This window comes from Elephantulus edwardii, unplaced genomic scaffold, assembly GCF_000299155.1.
Source record: "Elephantulus edwardii isolate Elephantulus edwardi_28Jun2011 unplaced genomic scaffold, EleEdw1.0 scaffold00184, whole genome shotgun sequence".
NCBI classification, from domain to species: Eukaryota; Metazoa; Chordata; class Mammalia; order Macroscelidea; family Macroscelididae; genus Elephantulus; species Elephantulus edwardii.
In genome coordinates this window covers 5,425,323-5,446,340 of record NW_006399934.1, presented here as the reverse complement: position 1 = coordinate 5,446,340, position 21,018 = coordinate 5,425,323, and the positions used below count along the sequence as shown (strand labels likewise).

Below are 21,018 nucleotides of genomic sequence, written 5' to 3'. Positions count from 1 at the left end.
CTTCTTCTTCTTCTTCTTCTTCTTCTTCTTCTCTCCCTCCTCCTCCTCCTCTTCTTTTCTCTCTTTCTTTCTCTCTCTCTTTCTTTTTTATTTTTTCTTGCCTTCTTTCTTTACTTCTTGCCTTTTTGCTTCTTGCTTTCATACTTTCTTTATTGTAGGCTTTCTATCATCTTTGCTTGTCCTTCCTTCCTTCCTTCCTTCCTTCCTTCCTTCTCTCTCTTACTTACTCTCTCTGTCTTTCTTCCTGCCATCTTGGTTTCTTTTTTGCTTTTTGTCTCCAGTACGGTGTCCTCAGCATGCATAGAGGGTTTCACCTCATTGGAAGACACCTTCACCCTACAAGTGTTACTATTGCTGGAAGCTCTGGTGGCTTAGTGGCAGGAAGCTGAACTGCAATCACAAAGGGAAGTGGTTCAAATTCACCAGATGCTTTGCTAGAGAAGGAGGGGAACCTCCTCCTGTACCAGTGAGATCTGATTGGATGGCACACACACAAAAATAATACAATTTAAAAAGAAAGAAAAGAGGTCTTACTTCTGTATATTTTGGCTCTGAGTATGGCCTTGTTAGGCTCATAGTGAGGCCCAGTTAGGCTTTAAGTCATGCTTAGACAAGTTGGACTTGGGATTTTTAATTTTTTTTTTCCCTTATACAAAATTTGATGGGCCATAGGTTTTAATTATGTTTCCAACAGCACATTTGGAAGGAAGAGTGGCACCCACTTCCATAATAGCTTGCTTCCAGAAACCCTATGAACCTGGAGAGAGGATGAGAGACACCCAGCGTTGAGGACTGTCTGTCCTTCATAGGGTCGCTATGAGTCGCCTGCGACTAGACGGCTCTTAACAGCACATTGTTCATGAGGAAGTCGCGTCCTTAGCAGCACACAGGTTAAATGACCCCCTCGCCCACCCAGGACCCCACTGCCGGCCTGAGAGCTCCTCCTGGGTTGGGGAGAAGTTAGAAGAGGGACAGATTCAAGGGTGAATGGGTTGCCTCCCCAGCGATTCCCACAGACCTTTTACCTTGAGAGGGGAAAAGCGCAAATCAGAGGGGGAGGGAGAGGACGAGTGATGGACAGTTGACAGCTAAACTTAGAAGAGGGATTTCCAGGTTCAGGCATGCGGGTGGAGGCCACAGAACTGGTAAAATAGGCAGGCCCTCCTAAGCAAGTCTGGCCTTGAACCCTGGGCCCAGTGGAGGCAGTAGGGGAAGGGACTTTCCCCCTTGTTCTTTTTTTTGCAGACTTTGCCTTCTCAATTGCACAGAAAGAAGATGGGAATTAAAAACCTACTTGAAAGTAAAATAAAGGTGTTTCTTTGGACAGGCGGGAGAGACCCTGGGACTTACAGTTCCCCCTCAGGCTTTGTGGGATGCGCTTCACTTTGACAGGGAGAATAGCTAGTTACTTTGTCTAGCTCCTGAAGCCCAGGATGTATGTAGACAGTCTGTAGAGGAGTAGGAAGAGAGGCTTTCTGAAGGGGCTAAGACCCCCTCCACGCTTGGCAGGGGACCCCAGAGGAGGGGACAGGGGAAAGGAGCTGCTGAGAGGCACATTTAGCAGCACACATGTTGAATGGCCCCCACGCCCACCCAGGACCCCACTGCTGGCCTGAGAGCTTCTCCTGGGTTGGGGAGAAGTTAGAAGACGGACAGATTCAAGGGTGAATGGGGTGCCTCCCCAGTGATTCCCACAGACTTTTACCTAGAGAGGATAAAACACAAATCAGAGAAGGAGGGAGAGAAAGAGTGATAGACAGCTGACAGCTAAACTAGAAGAGGGACTTCCAGGTTCAGGCGTGTGGGTGAAGGCCACAGAGCTAGTAAAATAGCCAGCCCCTCCTAAGCAAGTCTGGCCTTGAACCCTGGGCCCAGTGGAGGCAGTAGAGGAGGGGCTTTCCCCCTTGTCCTTTTTTTTGCAGCCTTTGCCTTCTCCATTGCATGGAGAGAAGATAGGCATTAAAAACCTAGCTGAGAGCAAAATAAAGGTGTTTCTTTGGACAGGCGGGAGAGACCCTGGGGCTTGCAGTTCCCCTCAGGCTTTGGGGGGGTGTGCTCCACTTGGACAGGGTGAATGGACAGGTGCTTTGTCTAGCTCCTGAAGGCCATGGTACATGGAGACAGGTCTGTAGAGGAGTAGGAAGAGAGGTTACAATGGACAGGTGTTTTGTCTAGCTCCTGAAGGCCATGGTACATGGAGACAGGTCTGTAGAGGAGTAGGAAGAGAGGTTACTGAAGGGACTGAGACCCTCTCCATGCTTGGCAGGAGACCCCCGAGGAGGGGGCTGGGGAGAGGAGCTGCGTGGAGGCACATGTATTTAAGCTCAGAGTCAGGCTTAGTTAAGTTCAGAGTCGAGTTTTGTTAGACTCGGAGTCAGGCCTAGTTAGGTGCGGAGTAGTTCCTAGTTTGGCTTGGAGTGAACTTAGTTGGGATAGGAGTTGGGCTTAGGTATACAGTGAGTTTTAGTTAGGCCCAGAGTCAGGCTCAGTTAGGCTCAGAGTCAAGCCTATACAGGCTTGGAGTCAGGCCTAGTTAAGCTCGGAGTCAGGCTTAGTTAGGATCAGAGTCAAGTTTTGTTAAACTCAGAATCAAGCCTAGTTAGGCCTGGAGTCGGGCCTAGTTAGGTTAGGGTCAGGGCTACTTAGAGTGGGGCCTAGTGCTGCTTAGTTAGGCTCAGTGTAGGGCCTAGTTAGGCTCAGAGTGAGGCCCAGTTAGCTGTAGAATAAGACTCAATTAGGTGTTGGTTTAGGTATCCAGTGAGATTTAGTTAGGCTCAGAGTCAGGCTTAGTTAGGATCAGAGTCGAGATTAGGTAGACTCAGGGTCAGGTCTCTTTCACTCTTCATTTCTTTGTTCCTCTGAACTTATTCCTTCCTTCCTTCTGTCCTTCATTTTTCTATTTTTTTCTTGTGTTTTGTCCCCCTTCTAATGTGCATTTTTGTATCTTCCTTCTTTCTATTTGTTTTTTCATCCTTTCTGTCCTCCTTTTTAACTATCCTCCTTTCTTTCTATTCTACTTTTTTACTATCCCTTTTTTCATTATCCACCTTTTTTCTATCCTTTGTTCACCATCCCCCTTTTTTCTATCCTCCTTTTTCACCACCCCCTTTCTTTTTATTCTCCTTTTTCACCATCCCCTTTTCCTTCTATTCTCCTTTTTCACCATCCCCCTTTCTTTCTCTCTTCCATTTTTACTATCAACCTTTCTTCTGTCCTCCTTTTTTACTATCCTCTTTTCTATCTTTCCTGTTTTTTTCATATCTTCCTTTCTTTCTCTCCTCCTTTTTTACTATCCCTCTATTTCTCTAATCTCCTTTTTTAACTATCCTCCCTTCCTTCTATCTTCCTTTTTTTACCATTCTAATTTCTTGCTATCCTTTATCTTCTATTCTCTCTCTCTGTCTCTCTCTCTTCTCTTTTTTTACTATTCTAACTTCTTGCTATCCTTCTTTATCTTATATTCTCTCTTTCTGTCTCTCTCTCTCTCTCTGTCTTTCTTCCTGTTGTCTTGGTTTCTTTTTTTCCTTTAGTCTCCAGTATGGTGTCCTCAGCATGCATAGAGGGTTTCATCTCATTGGGAGACACCTTCACCCTACAAGTGTTACCACTGCTGGAAACTCTGGTGGCTTAGTGGCAGGAAGCCTATTGCAATCCCAGAGATGAGTAGTTCAAATTCACCAGATGCTCTGCTAGAGAAGGAGGGGAACCTCCTCCTGTACCAGTGAGATCTGATTGGATGGCACACACACAAAAATAATACAATTTAAACAGAAAGAAAAGAGGTCTTACTTCTGTATATTTAGGCTCTGGATATGGCCTATTAAATCTCATATTGAGGCCCAGTTAGGCTTCAAGTCACGCTTAGACAAGTTAGGATTTGAGTTTTTTTGGTTTTTTTTCCCTTAAAATTTGATCGGCAATAGTTCTCAATTATGTTTCCAACAGCACACTGTTCATGAGGAAGTTGCGTCCTTAGCAGCACATAGGTTGAATGGCCCTCTCGCCCACCCAGGACCCTACTGCCAGCCCGAGAGCTCCTCCTGGACTGGGGAGAAGTTAGAAGAGGGACAGATTCAAGGGTGAATGGGGTGCCTCGCTAGTTATTCCCACAGACCTGTTTTGGAGAGAAAAAAAAAGCGCAAATCAGAGAAGGAGGGAGAGAAAGAGTGATAGACAACTGACAGCTAAACTAGAAGAGGGACTTCCAGGTTCAGGCGTGTGGGTCAAGTAAAATAGAGCTAGTAAAATAGCCAGCCCCTCCTAAGCAAGTCTGGCCTTGAAGCCTGGGCCCAGTGGAGGCAGTAGGGGAGGGGCTTTCCCTCTTGTCCTTTTTTTTGCAGCCTTTGCATTCTCCATTGCATGGAGAGAAGATAGGCATTAAAAATCTAGCTAAGAGTAAAATAAAGGTGTTTTTTCGGACATGCGGGAGAGACCCTGGGGCTTGCAATTCCACTCGGGCTTTGAGGAGTGCACTCCACTTTGACAGGGTGAATGGGTAGGTGCTTTGTGTAGCTCCTGAAGGCCAGGGTATGTGGAGACAGGTCTGTAGAGGAATTAGGAAGAGAGGCTTCCTGAAGGGGCTGAGACGCTCTCTATGCTTAACATGTGTCCCAGATGAGGGGAGCTATAGGGAGGCACATTTACTTATGCTCAGAGTCAGGCTTAGTTAAGTTCAGAGTCCAGTTTTGTTAGACTCAGAGTCAGGCCTAGTTAGACACAGAGTAGTTCCTAGTAGTTCCTGGTTTGGAGTAAACTTAGGTAGGGTTAAAGTTAGGCTTAGGTATACAGTGAGTTTTAGTTTGACCCAGAGTCAGGCTCAGCTGGGCTCAGAGTCGAGTTTTGTTAGACTGTGAGTCAAGCCTAGTTAAGCTTGGAGTCAGGCCTAGTTAGGCTTGGAGTCTGGCTTAGTTAGGATGAGAGTCGAGTTTAGTTAGAGTCAAGTCTGCTTAGGCTTGGAGTCAGGCATAGTTAGACCGAGAGTCCGGCTTAGTTCGGATCAGAGGCTAGATTTGTTAGACTCGGAGTCAGGCCTAGTTAGGCTTGGAGTCAGGCCTAGTTAGGCTCGGAGTCAGGCCTAGTTAAGCTCAGAGTCAAGTTTTGTTAGACTCGGAGTATGCCTAGTTAGGTTCAGAGTAGTTCCTAGATTGTCTTGGAGTCGAGCTTAGTCTAGGAGTTGGGCTTATGTGTACTGTGAGTTTTAGTTAAGCTCAGAGTCAGATATTATTTTAGGCTCAGAGTTGAGTTTTGTTAGACTTGGAGTCAGGCCTAGTTAGGCTTGGAGTCAGACCTATTAGGCTCAGATGATCAGGCCTACTTAGACTTAGAGTGGGGCCTAGTGCTGCTTAGTTAGGCTCAGAGTGAAGCCTAGTTAGCCTTAGAGTCAGACTTCTACCCCAACTAAGTTCATTAACTACTCTGCACCTAACTAGGCCTGACTCCGAGTCTAACAAAACTCGACTCTGAACTTAATGAAGCCTGACTCTAGTTAGGCTCAGAGTCAGGCTCAATTAGGCTCAGCATCGAGTTTTGTTAGACTCGGTTTGAAGGACCCCCGAACCGCTGGTCCTGTTCTGTCCCGAGTGGACGGCGAAGACCCAAGACTCCAAGACACCGGCTTGATGCAACAGCAAGAGATAAGAGGTTTATTGCGGAGCTCAGGGCCTACTCTTATCTCTGGCAAGAGAAAGAGGAGCCGACCGCGAGCAGACAAAGTTGGGTTTTTTTATACACTTTAGGGGAATACAACTGGGTATCAGCTTCTCACTGGGTGATGAAAGCACAGTTTGAATTCATTGGTTCAGTGTTCGCTCAGGGTTTACACAGCATATTTGCACGTAGCACTTGCGGCAGTCACGTAGCACATGTAGCAGTTAGATAGATCTTTAACTATAGGGTGGTGTCACAAATTCTTAAGTATACAATGAGTTCAAACTCCAGGGCAGTGGAAAAGCACAAGATACATTGGTTATCAGTCAAGAAACATCTGCTTGTTTGCCCTGCTTTTAGTTAGCTATTCTTGAAATACTGTTGCCCTGGATACATGGGTGTGGGGCTTTACTCGAGACAATGGAAAAATTCCTGAGTTTAACTTAGCTGAGAACTATAGAAACCTGAGTTTAATTAAGCTAAGAACTATAGGGACTATTTTAATTTCAATCTTTTCAGGTTCAAACCTAGTTAGGCTTGGAGTAGGCCTTTTTAGCTTGGAGTCAGGCTGAGTTAAGCTCAGAGTCGAGTTTTGTTAGACTTGAAGTCAAGCCTATTTAGTCTTGAAGTTAGGCCTAGTTAGGCTTGGAGTCTGGCTTCTTTAGGATCAGAGTTGAGTTTTGTTAGACTTGGAGTCAGGCCTAGTTAGGCTTGGAGTCAGGCCTAGTTAGGCTCGGGGTCAGACCTACTTAGGCTTAGAGTGGGGCCTAGTGCTGCTTAGTTAGGCTCAAAGTAGGACCTAGTTAGGCTCAGAGTGAGGCCTAGTTAGCCTTAGAGTCAGACTTAATTAGGTATTGGTTTAGGTATCCAGTGAGATTTAGTTAGGCTCAGAGTCAGGCTTAGTTAGGATCAGAGTTGAGATTAGGTAGACTCGGAGTCAGGTCTCTTTCACTCTTCATTTCTTTGTTCCTTTCTGTTCTTGTTCCTTCCTTTCTTTATCTATTTTTTCCCTTGTTTTCTGTCCCCTTTCTTTCTAACGTGCGTTTTTGTATCTTCCTTCTTTTCTCTTTTTTTGATCCTTTCTTTCTATCCTTTTAAACTATCCTCCTTTCTTTCTATCCTCCTTTTTCACTACCCTTCATTTTTCTTTCTTTTTTACTATCTCCCTTTTTTCTATGATCCTTTTTCACCATCCCTTTACTTTCTTTCCTCCTTTTTCACCATCCCTTTTCTTTCTTTCCTCCTTTTCCACCATCCCCTGTCTTTCTATCCTCCTTTCCACAATTCTCCTTTCTTTCTCTCCTCTATTTTTATTATCACCCTTTCTTCTGTTCTCCTTTTTACTATCCTCCTTTCTTTTTCTGAAAAGAGAAAAAAAAAGCAGCCTGAACGTTTTCCTTCAGCACCATAGTCTCTTGCTCATATGTTGTTTCATTACATTCTTTTGTTTGCCAATTCCTTTTAATACAGTGACTCAGTATATTCTTTCCATTTTCTTTTAATACTTCCTAGATCATTTAATATTCTGCCTAAAGCATCCTTTATTATAGCAACTCTAGGTTTGAATTTGTTCTTCAGTTCCTTGAGCTTAAGAAATTATGAGCAAGATGGACCTTTTGATTTTCTGACTCCAGCTCCTTGCACATTTCATTTTAATATGTTGTTTTAGAGCTTCCTAGTAAGAAAGGGTAATAAAAATTATTAACTTTAAATCATAGTTGAGGAAAGCAGTTATGAAAACTAATAACTTGCTATCAATGAGAAATTTTGCTTGTTTGCTTTGTTTCTGTATTTCTGGGACATAATGAATTTACATTAATTGCTTTGAGATACTTAAGAGTCCCCAAACAGTAAATTGTTGCTCAAAACTGTCATCATTACTTTCAAGGAAAAAGTAATTAGTTATGATTCAAGTCACAAGTATATCTCCTTGCAGTCTTTGATGAATGATGAAGAAGGCAAACACATTATTACTTTGACCTCTGAACAGGGAGAGGTAAGAGGTAGAAGAACCACTTTAGACAGGTAGAAAAGTTCACTGTGATAAGTGAGCAGGAGAGGGAATTTTCTAGGTATATTGCTGATTGGTTTAGATATAATAAAAATATTAATATCTTATTTTAAAATATAAGTGTAATTTTACTTCTAGACTTATTCTTGGAAGAATCATTATGTTGTTGAGTGCTCTCCAGTTGGTACCATCTCATAGCTTACCATGCAGTTGTTGTTATTGTTAAGTGCTGTAGAGTTGAGTGTGACTTATGTGATCCTATGAACAGAAGATCTGAGCTCTGTTTTATAACTATCATCGTTTCTCTAATGTTCAGAGTTTCCAAAGGCATGTTGTTTAGGAAGTGGATGCTGCTTTTCCTTCCAGCAGGTTTTCAGAGGCACTAAATTACATGTGAAGAGTTTGGCTTTGCTTTTCTCTAGGAGCAGCTGGTGGATTTGAACTGTGGACCTTTGGGATTGCAACACAGCTTCTTACATCTAGCCTGCTGGATGCTTTCTCAGTTTATGTAGTGATTTGTATATAGTTTTGGGGCTTTCATATGCATTTTTCTTACTATTATTGGCATATAGGACATTCATTAATTGATGTATTAATATCTGTTTTGTTGTTAAGTGTCGTTGAGTCGTAGGCGACTCATAGTGACCCTATGAACGAAAGACCTGAACACTTGTATAACTTTCTTTGTTGCTCCAAGTTCATAGGGTTTTCAGAGGCAAGCTATTTGAAAGTGGATGCCACTCCATTGACACTAAAAATCCAAGTGGTTACTCCTCACTATTCATAAGAAATGTTTATTAATAACCTACTGGATATGTGAAAGGAGCTCTGATGACCTATGGTGAGTAAGGATTGCTCTGTCAATATGAAAGCAAGTGGTTTGAATTCATCAGATGTTCATGATAGAGAGATGAGTAACCTCCTCCTGTGAGATCACAACCTCTGAATGTCCATTGAAGTGCCAGCTGTGAGTTAATCCTGATTTAATGGCACAAAACAACCACAACATAGCAATGGTAGGTATCTGAGAAGCTCTTCAGGTGGTGTGAACAGTTTAAATTAAACTACTAGCTTAAAGGTTTGGCAGTTCAAACCCACTCAGTGATATGATAGAAGAAAATGTCCAGTGACTTGCTTTTATTGAGATTATAAGCAAGCAAACTCTATGTAGAAGCTCTATTCCATAACATATGGTGTTGTTATAAATAGGAATTGACTCAACATCAGCAGGTACATCAGATAATACACAGCTAAAAAAAAAGAGTTTCTCATTGAAAAATGCTGTAAATTTATTGGAGTAATAAATCTCATAAAATCAGTGTTGAACTAGTATGTTTGTTACTATTGTTTTGTACTCTCAGAACCAACCCGTAATTAACCCTCCAGGTGGTTTTCAGAGGCAATTATAATCATATGAGATGAGATTTCCCATCTTTAGCAGAGTAGCTTGTGAATTCAACCTGTGTACCTTCAGGATTGCAGTACACTGTAATGAGCCATAAATTTATGTGCTTATGTAAAGTGATGACTTATGTATCGATGTTGAGCACACTGGAAAAATGTTGCCTCTAGTATTATAGTTGGAAAGTGAAGTTAGTAAAGATGAACAACTAAAGCAACAATAGTGAAGATCAGTGAAATGAGGAGTGAGGCAGATATGTGATTAAATAACTTTGATAGTTAGTGGATGAAAAGTAGGTGTGAGAATGAATGAGAAGTGAAACTAAATTGAAAGATTTATTAATTGAAAGTGATCTGAAAGAAAGGGTAATAAACACTCATGATACCGCTTTGACAGAGAATAGGATTATTTCAAAGATTTGGTATTATTATTAACATACACAAACTCAAGCATTTAAGATAACGGAAAAAAGATTGTTGTTGTTGATTGCCTTCAAGTCAACTATGACTCATAGTGACCCTATGAACAAAAGGCCTGAAGCCCCTCTACAACAATCAACATTTATGCAAATTAATAGGGTTTCCAAATCCAGGAAAAAAGATTAGTGATTTAAAAAGTTAGTTCCACCTTTTCCTTTTGAGGTAATATTTTCAAAACAGTGTATGTGAGAGAAGTCACACTGTATTTTTGGAAGCATGATAAGTTATATTTTTTAATTATTAAATATTATTAATTTTAATGAATATTTACAGAGATTTTGGGTTTTCATTCATTCATTGTTGCACTATTTTCTCTACCCTCCTCCCCAGTTCATTCTTCGTTTTCCCCCCCTTGAAAGTCTGTTTTAATTGTCCAATTGCCACAGTGCTTGTCATAGCCAGTTCTGATTAATCTCCTTTGTCAGTGTGTCCTTTGCCATTCCCTATCACTCCTCCCTGAGAGAGACTTCACCCTGATTCATAAGGAAAAGGGGATGGCGTATTCTCTTAGCTATGTCCTGCTGATAAGTTATATTTTAAGGAGAAACCTCTCTTTTCAGAGTTTAACAAAGGTTATAGGTGGGGTATCAGAATTATGTTATAGAAAAAAATTTATCATATTTATTGGCAAACTCCTCTATTCCTGCTATTAGAATTTTTGTTATTGCTAGATGTTGTCAAGTCTGTATGACTGATAGCAACTGAATGTTGTCCTATCTTGTGCCATCCTCACAATCATTGACATACTTGAGTCCATTGCTGCAGTCATTGTGTCAATCCATCTTGTTGAGGGTCTTCCTCTCTTTTGCTGTACCTCACCTTTCGAAGCATGATATCCCTCTCCAAGGAATAGCCTCTCCTAGCAACATGTCTGAAGTATGTGAAATGAAGTTTTATCATCCTTTTCTTTAAAAAGCACGCTAGTTGTACTTTCTCCAAGACATAACTTTTTGTTTTTTTGACAATTCATAAGATATCGGGACTCTTCTACAACACATAAACTGAAAGACATCAATTATTCTGTCATCCTTATTCATCTTCTAGCTCTCAGTCACATAGCAAGTGATAAATACAATGACCTGAATCAGGTGCACCTTAGTCCTCAACTGACATCCTTGCTCTTATGTAATTTGGAGAGTCCCTGACTATAGTTTTTCCAGTGCATCTCCTGATCTCCTGACTGCTGGTACCAAGTGGATTATGGATTCAAGTAAGAGGAAGTTATTAAAAGTTTCAATATTACCTTTATCTGTCATGATACTGCCTATCAGTTCAGAGGTGAGAATTTTTGTTTTCTTAATGTTGAAATGTAATTCGTATAGAAGTTTGTAGTCTTTGGTCTTCTGTAGTAAGCACTTGAAGTCCTGCTTATAGCATAGCAAGAAGCTGATGTGTGAACAGCGCAAACAGAACAAAGGAACACTGTTGTTGTTGATTGCTGCTGAGTTGAGCATGACTCATAGCGATTCTATGGACATAGACCTAATGCCTTTCCATAACTATTGTCATTTCTCCAAGTTCATAGAGTTTCCAGATCATGTGGTTTAGGAAGTAGATACCACTCCTGCTTCCAAACCTGTTTTATAACTGGAAGCTCCACACTGTCCACATTGGGAAACGATTCTGGTATTTGATACTCCAGTGGTACAAGGTTCAGCATCACAGCAAACCCAGGTTACTTCATACTGCACATTGACGAAGTGGAAGAGTGTTCCTTCAGACATAACAGCACTAGTTTCATTTAGGAGTGGTTAAGTGTCAAGTAGAATACGACTGAGAGTAAGTTTTTCACAAAAGACCAGAACTCTGTCCTGTAACTAACATCATTTCTGTACAGAACTCTGTTCTATAACTAATATAATTTCTGTACACTTATCGAGTTTAGAGAGTTTGTAGAGTTTCCAGAGGCATCTAGTTTAGGAAGTGGATGCCACTCCTGCTTCCCAAAAGGAACACTACATAGTTTAAAATTAAGAAGTATGTGTGTCAGTGTTCTATCCTTTCTCCATACTTATTTAATCTGTATGCTGAGAAAATTATTTGAGAAGTTTGACACTATAAGGAGGAATATGACATCAAGATTAGAAACAAGAATGAAAATAACATTTCTTGAAAAGCCTTAACATTTTTACTTCAAAGTTATTAAAGTTGAGTCATTTTATTTATACATTTTGATTATTCTTGTTGTTGTTATCCTCAAGTCATCTGTGACTCATAGTGACCCTATGTACAAGAGCCCTAAATCCTGCTCTATCTTGTGCCAATCTTATTGTGTCTTACACACCTACCTCCCATTACCCAATTCACAAAATCAGTCCTTCTCATTGGGGGTTTTCCTCTCCTGTGTTGTCCCTCCACCCTCCCAAACATGGCATTCCTTTCCAAGGACTGGTCCCTCTTTGCAACATGTCCACGGTATGTCAGATGAAGCTTCAAAATCCTTGCCTTCAAGGAGCAGCCTGGTTTAACCTTCTCCAGGACAAACCTGTTCATTCTCTTAGCAGTCCAGTAGTATATTCAATACTCTTCTCCAACACCACAGATCAAAGGCGTCAATTTTCCTTTTATCATCCCTAGTCATTGTCCAGCTTTCTGATGCATGGCAAGTGATTGCAAATACTATGGCCTGTATCAGGCACACCTTAGTCTCTAGACTAATATCATTGCTCTTCAGTACTCTGGAGAGGTCTCTGACAGCAGACTTTCTCAATGAAGATGCAAATTAACAGTAGAATTTTAGGTCTATTTGTGTAGTGCATGGCGGGATTAAGCATGCGAGAGGAGTTGGACTCACTGTTATTGCAGCTGCTCCGGGACTTTGAAGAACTAGAGGCGAAGCGGGCAGCTTTGTACACCAGAGTAGAGGACGGTTGGTTCTTGCTCTCCAAGGCTTGTTAGCCAAGGGTGCCAAGTCAGTGGTCCTCTGCAGTATGCCTCCCACATGGAGCCCTGCTGTTGTGTCCACACTAGCGAGGCTCAGGACTTACTCCAGAGGCTGTGGGTGGTGAAGACGGCCGGTCGGAGACCAGAAGATGTGGGCCCACAAGAGCTAGCTCTGCGAAGATGGAAGGGCCTTTCTAAGATTCCACAGCCAGAGCCCTCAGCAGGTGCTCAGGATCCCCTGAACTGGTTTGGAATTCTGGTTCCTCAGAGTCTGCGACAGGCACAAACCAGCTTCCAGGAGGGCCTGCAGCTCTCTGCAGACATGGCCAGCCTCCAGATCCGCATCAGCTGGAATCAAAGACAGTTCCAGGAACTCCAAGAGAAACTCAAACAACTTGAACCTGGTCCTGCCTGATTTGCATCCAGATTTAGCCACGTGCACAGCTATTCTCAGACATGGTTACCTTACATCAGGACTTTTTCCTTTATAGATTCCACTTAAGCTCCAAATACCCCCTGATCTTTGATGTTTTCAACTTTTTTAAATGTGAAAGTTAAAAGCACTGCTTTAAAACCACTTCTTGTCCATTATCTTGTATGATATACTCAGTAGGGCAAGTGCAAGGCTATTCATCTGTATGAAGAGAAGCAGCTTCCTGGATAAATCAGCTGCAGGAAGAATAAATGTTTTTAGTTTAGTAGTTTATTAAAATTTATGTAAAGACAAAGTCATATAAAATTAACAAAGTAAGACAATGTGATAGTAATAAACAAAAATACCTGAGTAGATGGGCAACCCTTGGCTTTAAGCTTTGAAGTAAAAAAGCTCTAACTTGGATTTGTGAGGGGGATTTATTAATTTTGATGAAAATTTGCAGAGACTTTGGATTTCCATTCATTTGTTCTTGCACTTTTCTCACTGCCCACCCTTCCCCCGCTCCAGTGCACTCTTCTCTTTGAAAAGTAAAAGAAAACTTCCCCCATTGTTTTACAATTCCTCCCCTCAGGGTTTTTACTCCATATACAAAAATCAACTCAAGGTGGATCATGGACCTAGGACTAAAACCAAGGACTATAAACTTCATTAAAGAAAAGCTTGGAAGAACTTTAGTAGTCCTAATCCACAACATAAACAGTCTTCCAAGAATCCTGAAAAATCTACAATCAGGGGAAGATAAAATAGATGAATGGGACCTTCTAAGAATCAAGTCCCTATGCACATCCAAAAACTTATCCAACAGGGTAAAAAGGGAAGCCACAGACTGGGAAAAAGGGTTTGGTAATGACATGTCATAAAAGGGACTTATATCTAGAAATTATAAAATACTTGAGCACCACAACAAGATAAAGGTTTTTAAAGGAACTCTATGAAGAAACTTTTTTAATATCTTGTTCATCAGAAATGAGATGTAGTCTCCTTTTATGGGTTACCTGTTTTAAAACCTTCATATTTGTCCTGAGTCATTGATCTTTTTAGGTATTTTCCAGAAGCATTGGGGAAAATTAGTTCTTTGTTCCTGAAACAACTATATTTTCCAAGTTCTGGGGTTTGGGGTTTTTTCCTTTGGTATTTTTTAAGAATATTTTTTCTTTGTTGTGAAATAAAACATAAAAACATTGCAAAACAGTTATGCACCATCTAGAGAATGTGGAAACAGCCCAAATGTTCAACCATAATGGAATGGATTGAAAAATTATGGTACATTCATACAATGGAATATTCTGCAGCATGTAGGAGCAATTGTTCTGTAAATTACTACCTAATTTGGAAGTGAACTCAGTCTCATAAGGACAAATACTATATAAGACCATGATTGTATAAATAGATAACTAGTAAAACATGTATGAGAATCTAAGGGGTAGGAGCAGAGGGGTAGATCTTGCACTAGAATTCACCTTTGTTGATCATAATGTAGATAACATTGCAAAGAATGAGAAATGCACAACACTTAACTCATACGGAACCTCTGTACAGACCAAGGAGCAATAGTTTAGACAGAACAAAGAATACTACATGGTTTAAAATCAGGAATGTTGTACGTCTGGGTTAAATCTTTTTAGCATATATACTTTTTTTAGATGTTGAGCAAATAATACAGAAAAGCTAAACTACATGAATAAGAATGTGGCATTGAATTGGAAGGAAAATGGAGGATGGAGGACTAATCATAGGGTTGCACAATTTTATGAGTGGAGGAAGGAATGGATTAAGGAAATGGGAAAGATCTAGTGTGAAAAACAATGTATACAAACTTTGTAAGTAAACCAGTATAAAATAAAAATTTATTTTAAAAGACCAATATTGCAGGACAATTGAAAAGCTTAATAAATTACTAAGGTGAACACTAGTAAAAAAACAAAACAAAACAAAAAACCAACAGTAGAATTTTAGTGAGAGAATAAGAAAGAGACAAACTTCTGGAGAATAAAACCTTAAGATACTGAAAACAATGGAATGCCCAGTACACAGGAGACCAAATAATATTTTCACCATAAAATAAATTCCTGGATCTGAAGGTAAAGAAATAAAATATTGTGATGATAAGGAGAAGGTTGAAATGAAAAGGAAATATGTTTTTATAATTTCAGATAAAGAGCTACAGAAGTTGGATCTATAAATGAATATACCTTTATTATATTCTCTAAATACTTTCCCTTTCTTACATGATAGCATAAGTTGTCTCAATTTAAGGGTTACAAATGCTAGTTTTCATTTCAGAAATTGTTGAGGGGAAAACACAAAAAGAAATATTATTTTCATGCTTATAGTACCAACTTGACCAAGGAGTACTCAATCATAGAAATTTTTCCACCCAGGGAACATGAACAATTTCTGGAAATCTTGTTGGTTGTTGCAGTTGGAGAAGGGAATTACCTGCATATGGTATTGGACACTAGTTATTCATATCTATATATCTATATATCTTGGAGAAGGTTCAGCAAGAGTGCTCCATGGGGGCAAAGGTGATACTTCAAGCATGTTGCTAGGAGAAGGTATTCCTCAGAGAGGGAGATAATGCTTGGAAAGGTTGATGAAAGAAAGGAAGACCTTCAATGAGATGGATTGACACAATAAGTGCAGCAATGGACTTGAGTGTACCATAAATTGTATTGTGTGGATGGCACATGATAGGACAAGGTTCTGATCTGTTCTTCCTAAGATTGCTATGAGTGCACCTAATAATAACAACATCTGGGGAGTTGCTGAGTTCTTTAATGCAAAAAACAGCACTCAACAATAAAGAATTCTCTTGTTCAAATATAAATAGTGCCAAGGCTGATTAGAATAATGAAAGAAGTGAGCAAGATCAACTTAATTCATTGTTATCAAATCAGAACCAACAAACAGTTTGTAGCTTATCCACCAGTGTTTTGTGTTTTTCTGTGTTGTTTTTGTTGTTGTGTTGTTATTTTCTTTAAATCACATTGGAGAAGAATGCCCTTTTATCGCACTGGAGAATGCCCATTTTTCTAACAAGGAGCCATTAGTAGATTTGAACTGCCATTTTGAGATGTCAGCACAACTTGGTATTCACTAGGCCATCAGAGCTTCAAGGACAACCCTGATTAGCCAATGTGACTTGAATGTGCAAATTTCTCATCTGGAATCAGATGTACTACAAATCAGCCATGAGTTCATGTAAGCAGAATATTAGGTATTAAACCTATGGGCACAAAAAAATAAAAGAAGATAATCTATTTTCATTAACTTGCGTCTTGCATTTTTAAATTTTAGTGCACTGGACTTCAACAGTCATCAGAGCTCTGGTGTTGTACTCTGTAGGGAGTGGCACTGTTAACCCAATAGTGGTGCCTCTTTTGAGGTTCAAATCTATCCGTGGCTCTCTGAAAGAAGAATGGACAACGTCCTTTCATGGATTTCATAGCCTTTGAAAGCCTGATGCATGATGGGTAAGCTATGTGTCAGTTCTGACAAAATGGCAATGAGTTGTAGTTTGTTGTTAATGACATGAGGACTTATTTCTTCTAATTTCTTTACTTGTGATTGCTCTTAAGAGTTTTTATTCCATTGTCCTAAGCATTTATCTAGATGAGAGGTCTTTTTTTGAGAAAGAGGTTGGAAAATTGTCTACACAAAGAAATGAACAACATGGTGAGAAAATTATCTTGGAGAAAAAAAGTGTAGGGGTTTGCTTTGGTGCTAACTTTGAAGGATCACAATAGAGAACAGAATTGATACAAGGAATAATAAAAACATGAAGTGAAAAATAATTTCTTCACATTCCATATCTTTTAGCAATCACAGCTGTTATATTATTAGAGCACGGGAACTCTTTAGAAAAAAACAGTAATATTAGAAAACACTTAATGACTTCAATTTATCAGTGCCTTCTGTTTTATATACTGTAGAGTTCAAAAGAGACTTAGGTTTCAGAAATTATTTTTTCTTTTGCAAAAAATTTGGTGAATATTTCATTTATTAAAAAAAACTACTCACTATTTCATAACTCTTACTATAATAGGACAAGCATTCAACATTATTGAGATAATAAATAAAAGATTTTATTGAACTTGGGCTTTTCCTGTTAATCCTAAAGATAAATACAGCAAGGTATTTTTTGTACTAAGAAGATATTTATCTCTTGAATGTAATATTTCAGTTTAGTTTGGTAATAAAGTTTGTGAATTTGCTCACTATTTTTCTAATATGTTGATTTTCTCATCTTCAGAATTGCTACAAAGGAAAGTTGGAAAAAAGGAATGATCAATGAAAGTTGCATTAATGGTTTTATACTCCTTGGATTTACAGGACAGCCTCAATTAGAGATGATCATCTCTGGGGTTGTTTTTTTCTGCTACACTGTTGCCTTGACGGGCAATATGGCCATCATCTTGCTGTCTTTCCTCGATGAACATCTCCAAACTCCCATGTACTTCTTTCTTAGAAATTTAGCCATCTTAGATCTCTGTTACACCACAAATATAGTTCCACAAATGTTGGTCAACATCTGGGGTCAAGACAAGAGAATAACCTTTGGTGGCTGTGCCTTTCAACTTTTCAATGATGTTACACTATGTATAGTTGAATGTATTCTTTTAGCAGTCATGTCTTATGACAGGTTCATTGCTGTCTGTAAGCCTCTGCACTACATGACTGTAATGAGTGCACAGCTCTGCCAGGCCCTGGTAGTCATGGCCTGGGTAATTAGTGTTATTAATTGCTTGATCCTTTCTCCCTATGCCATGAGTCTTCCTCGGTGTGGAAACCATCACCTTGACCACTTTTTTTGTGAAATATCTGCCATGGTTAAGATTGCATGTGTGGACACTACAGCCATGGAAGTAACTATATTTGTTGTGTGCCTAACTATGGGCCTTGTTCCTCTTCTCCTCATTCTGGTCTCATATGGTTTCATTACTGTAGCGGTACTCAAGATCAAATCTGTAACAGGGAGACAAAAAGCATTTGGGACTTGTTCCTCCCATCTCATTGTGGTATCCATCTTCTATGGGACACTTATCTACATGTACATCCAACCAGGGAATAGTCCAAATCAAAATGAGGGTAAATTTCTCAGTATATTTTATTCTATTATTACTCCCAGTTTAAACCCATTAATATACACACTAAGAAATAAAAAGTTCAAAGGTGCCATGAAAAGGCTAACAAGAAAAGAAAAACATTCTATGAACACAACAAGACATTGAATTCTTTTTTTTGTTTCCCTCTCAGCAATTTCTGAAATGAAAATTAGCCAACCAACATATAGCTATCTTGTAAGAAAGGGAAAATATTTAGGATATATAATACAAGTATATTCATTTATTGAATGATTAATACATTCTTAAATGTGTGACAAAACTATTTAAAAGGAATTTGGAATGTTAGTTACAACATTAATAACAATTTCTATTTATGCACTAATTCTTTTGGATTATGTGTGTCTATTAACCCAGTTATATGGAAATGGATCAGTTTAATCCCTCTTCATTATGATAACCAAATAATGTAAGTTCCATGCAGCAAAACAGCTATTTTTATAGCACTTTATTTTAAGGTATAACAACTTTAACTCCTCCAGCTCAAGGAATATATTACATCACAAATATAATTCCAAAGACTTTGATTAATGTCTAGGGTAAAGACACTGTGAATGGTGCTACAAACAATGAGGTATATATATATATATATGTTTGCATTTCTGCTTTTAGTTCTTTTGAGTATGCATAGAAGAGTAGAATTGCTATATCATATGGTAATTCTATTTTAAGTTTTCTGGGAATTACCAAATTGTTCTCCACAGCAGCAACAGAAGATGGTCAAAGCAAATCAAATAGAGGACAGAAAAATAATAGCATCAGTAAAATCAAGAATTTGTTTTTTCAAAATCATACAAATTCAACCGAAAAAAGCAGCTACTATATCTGCTTATGTATCAGAAAGTATCTCAAAGGTGAGAGGTACTTAGTTTAAAAATTTAGCATCATGGTTTATTTCATTTCATAGTCAACTGGCGTAATATGAGTTTTGATGTTCCTGTTTATCTTGTAGTTTCTTCTGTGCTATAGTGCCTGAGGTCTTAAAATCTGTCAAGTAGATATCCAAGGTACAATTATTAGTCTTTACTCATTTGGAGGAAAAGAGAAACAAATCAAGTCATGAATGTGAGAAAATAATGATATATGTGGTTCATTGTCTCTTTGCAATGAGAACAGAGTGGAACAGAGTCTTACTGATTGTTTCTGTCAAAGATTCAGTGGAAGAATTCTGATCAAAAGTAGAAATATAGGAGAAGAATTTAAAGCCCCTGTGGAATTAAGTCTTTTTGAAGCCATGGAGATTGAAAGAACTAAAACTATTTCCCTGAGGTATTCTATGACACTTAAACTGAAAATATTCCATGAAATCTTCTAAAACTGAAATAATAATCTAGCTTAATTAATAAATACAGTTTGTCTTGAGAATTTTGCTCTTTTAAAAACTATACAGTCAAATAGAGAATAGAAACTCAAAAGATTAATTAGGAAATTTAGAGGACTATGCATTTTAGTTAATGGGAGAGGAACAACTAAGAAAGAGGGAAAATTATACAATGTAAGGACTGTAATTCATGTCACTGAATTGTACATGTAGAAATTGAGGAATTCTTGTATGTTTTGCTCAACAACAAAAATATATATGTTCTCAACAACTACCAAAATAAAATACTTTAAAATCTAGTTGTACACTATGATCCCAGAAATATTCAGCAACTCAAAATATACACTAAACTAACATAGATATAATTCTTTAACAGAATAAAATATATGATCTATGGTGAACTATTGATGCAGGAAAAATTTTAACACAATAATATAAAAGTGCATAGGATTTTTAAATTGCCCCACCAGGTAAGAATTCTGCAATTTGGTAAAGAACATTTTTTTAAAACTCACAAATAACACCTAACTCAATGGAGAAAGACAATGAACTTTGAACAAGAATAACACCAGGCTGACTGTTGTAACCATTAATATAAAAATATACTGAAAATTTTATTAGATAAATAAGGAAATGAAATAAAAGTTATAAAAATACGGAATAAGAAGTAGAACTGTTCCTTTCCATAGATAATAGAATAATATGGTATATAGAAAATCTTCACAAAGAGTCACATCAAGATGGGGTAAGACTGAGAAAAACTGGATAAATTATGTATACTTCACTGAAGTCAATGAGGGAGAGAATAGTTTTTAAGTAATATATTTTAGGGCATTATGATTATCATAAGAATTTGGAATGAGGGTTGCAGAGTGGAGTATACTCAGGGTGGGCGTGGGGAGTGTGGGGGGATTGTATACCAATGAAGAAATTTCTTCTTTTGCTTTTCAAGGAGAGGAGCGAACTGGGGGTAAGGGTGGGGTCGGAGGGGGGAAAAATGCAACAATGAATGAATGGAAATCCAAAATCTCTGTAAATGTTCATCAAAATTAATTAAAAAAAGATACTAGCACTAGTAAATGGATTCAACAAAGTGGCAACATACAAAGCCATTACACAAAATCACTTGGTATTTATTTTATTTGGGTTTTGTAGAGAACCAATATCTGCATAGATACAGAAAGAGAGCAAGAACTTTCTCAGGGAAACGAGTCATATGTTTATAGAGACTGAAAAGTCTCAAGACCATGGGTAGATGTTTCTACAGACTCACTTAACTTCAAGGGCTGAATAACCAAAGATAACCAGGTCAGAAGGCTGACTGCTGACTCGAGATTGACAGGAAACATGGCAGACTATTTGCTTAAGGCAAGAACCAAAGGTGACAAAACAAATGCATCATCCAGATTAAGCAAATGCTAGTCAATAACTCAGCCTACTCTGTTATGTGTAATCATGTATGATTCTCTTCTATCAGATCAAATCAGATTTTATCATATTAGACCGCATTATGGAAAACAAGTATACTCTTGCATAACTGCCACATGTTGTTGTTGTTGTTGTTATGTGCCGTCGAGTCACCTGCGACTCATAGCGACCCTATGTACAACAGCTCTAAACTCCGCTCTGTCCTGTGCCAATCGCACTGTCTCTGACACTCCCACCCCAATTATCCTAGTCACTGAATCAATCCACCTCATAGAGGGCCTTCCTC

At 38.9% G+C, this 21,018-nt stretch overlaps 1 protein-coding gene and 1 pseudogene across 1 annotated transcript; both read left to right on the top strand.

The window, feature by feature from the left end:
* Positions 1-12,295: 12,295 nt before the first annotated feature.
* On the top strand, positions 12,296-12,836 carry LOC102849552 (annotated as a pseudogene).
* A 4,307-nt stretch (positions 12,837-17,143) lies between these two features.
* On the top strand, positions 17,144-18,091 carry LOC102857876 (olfactory receptor 2W1-like). Its single transcript, XM_006896315.1, has one exon. It carries the CDS (start codon positions 17,144-17,146, stop codon positions 18,089-18,091), a length of 948 nt encoding a protein of 315 aa, XP_006896377.1.
* Positions 18,092-21,018: the final 2,927 nt, after the last annotated feature.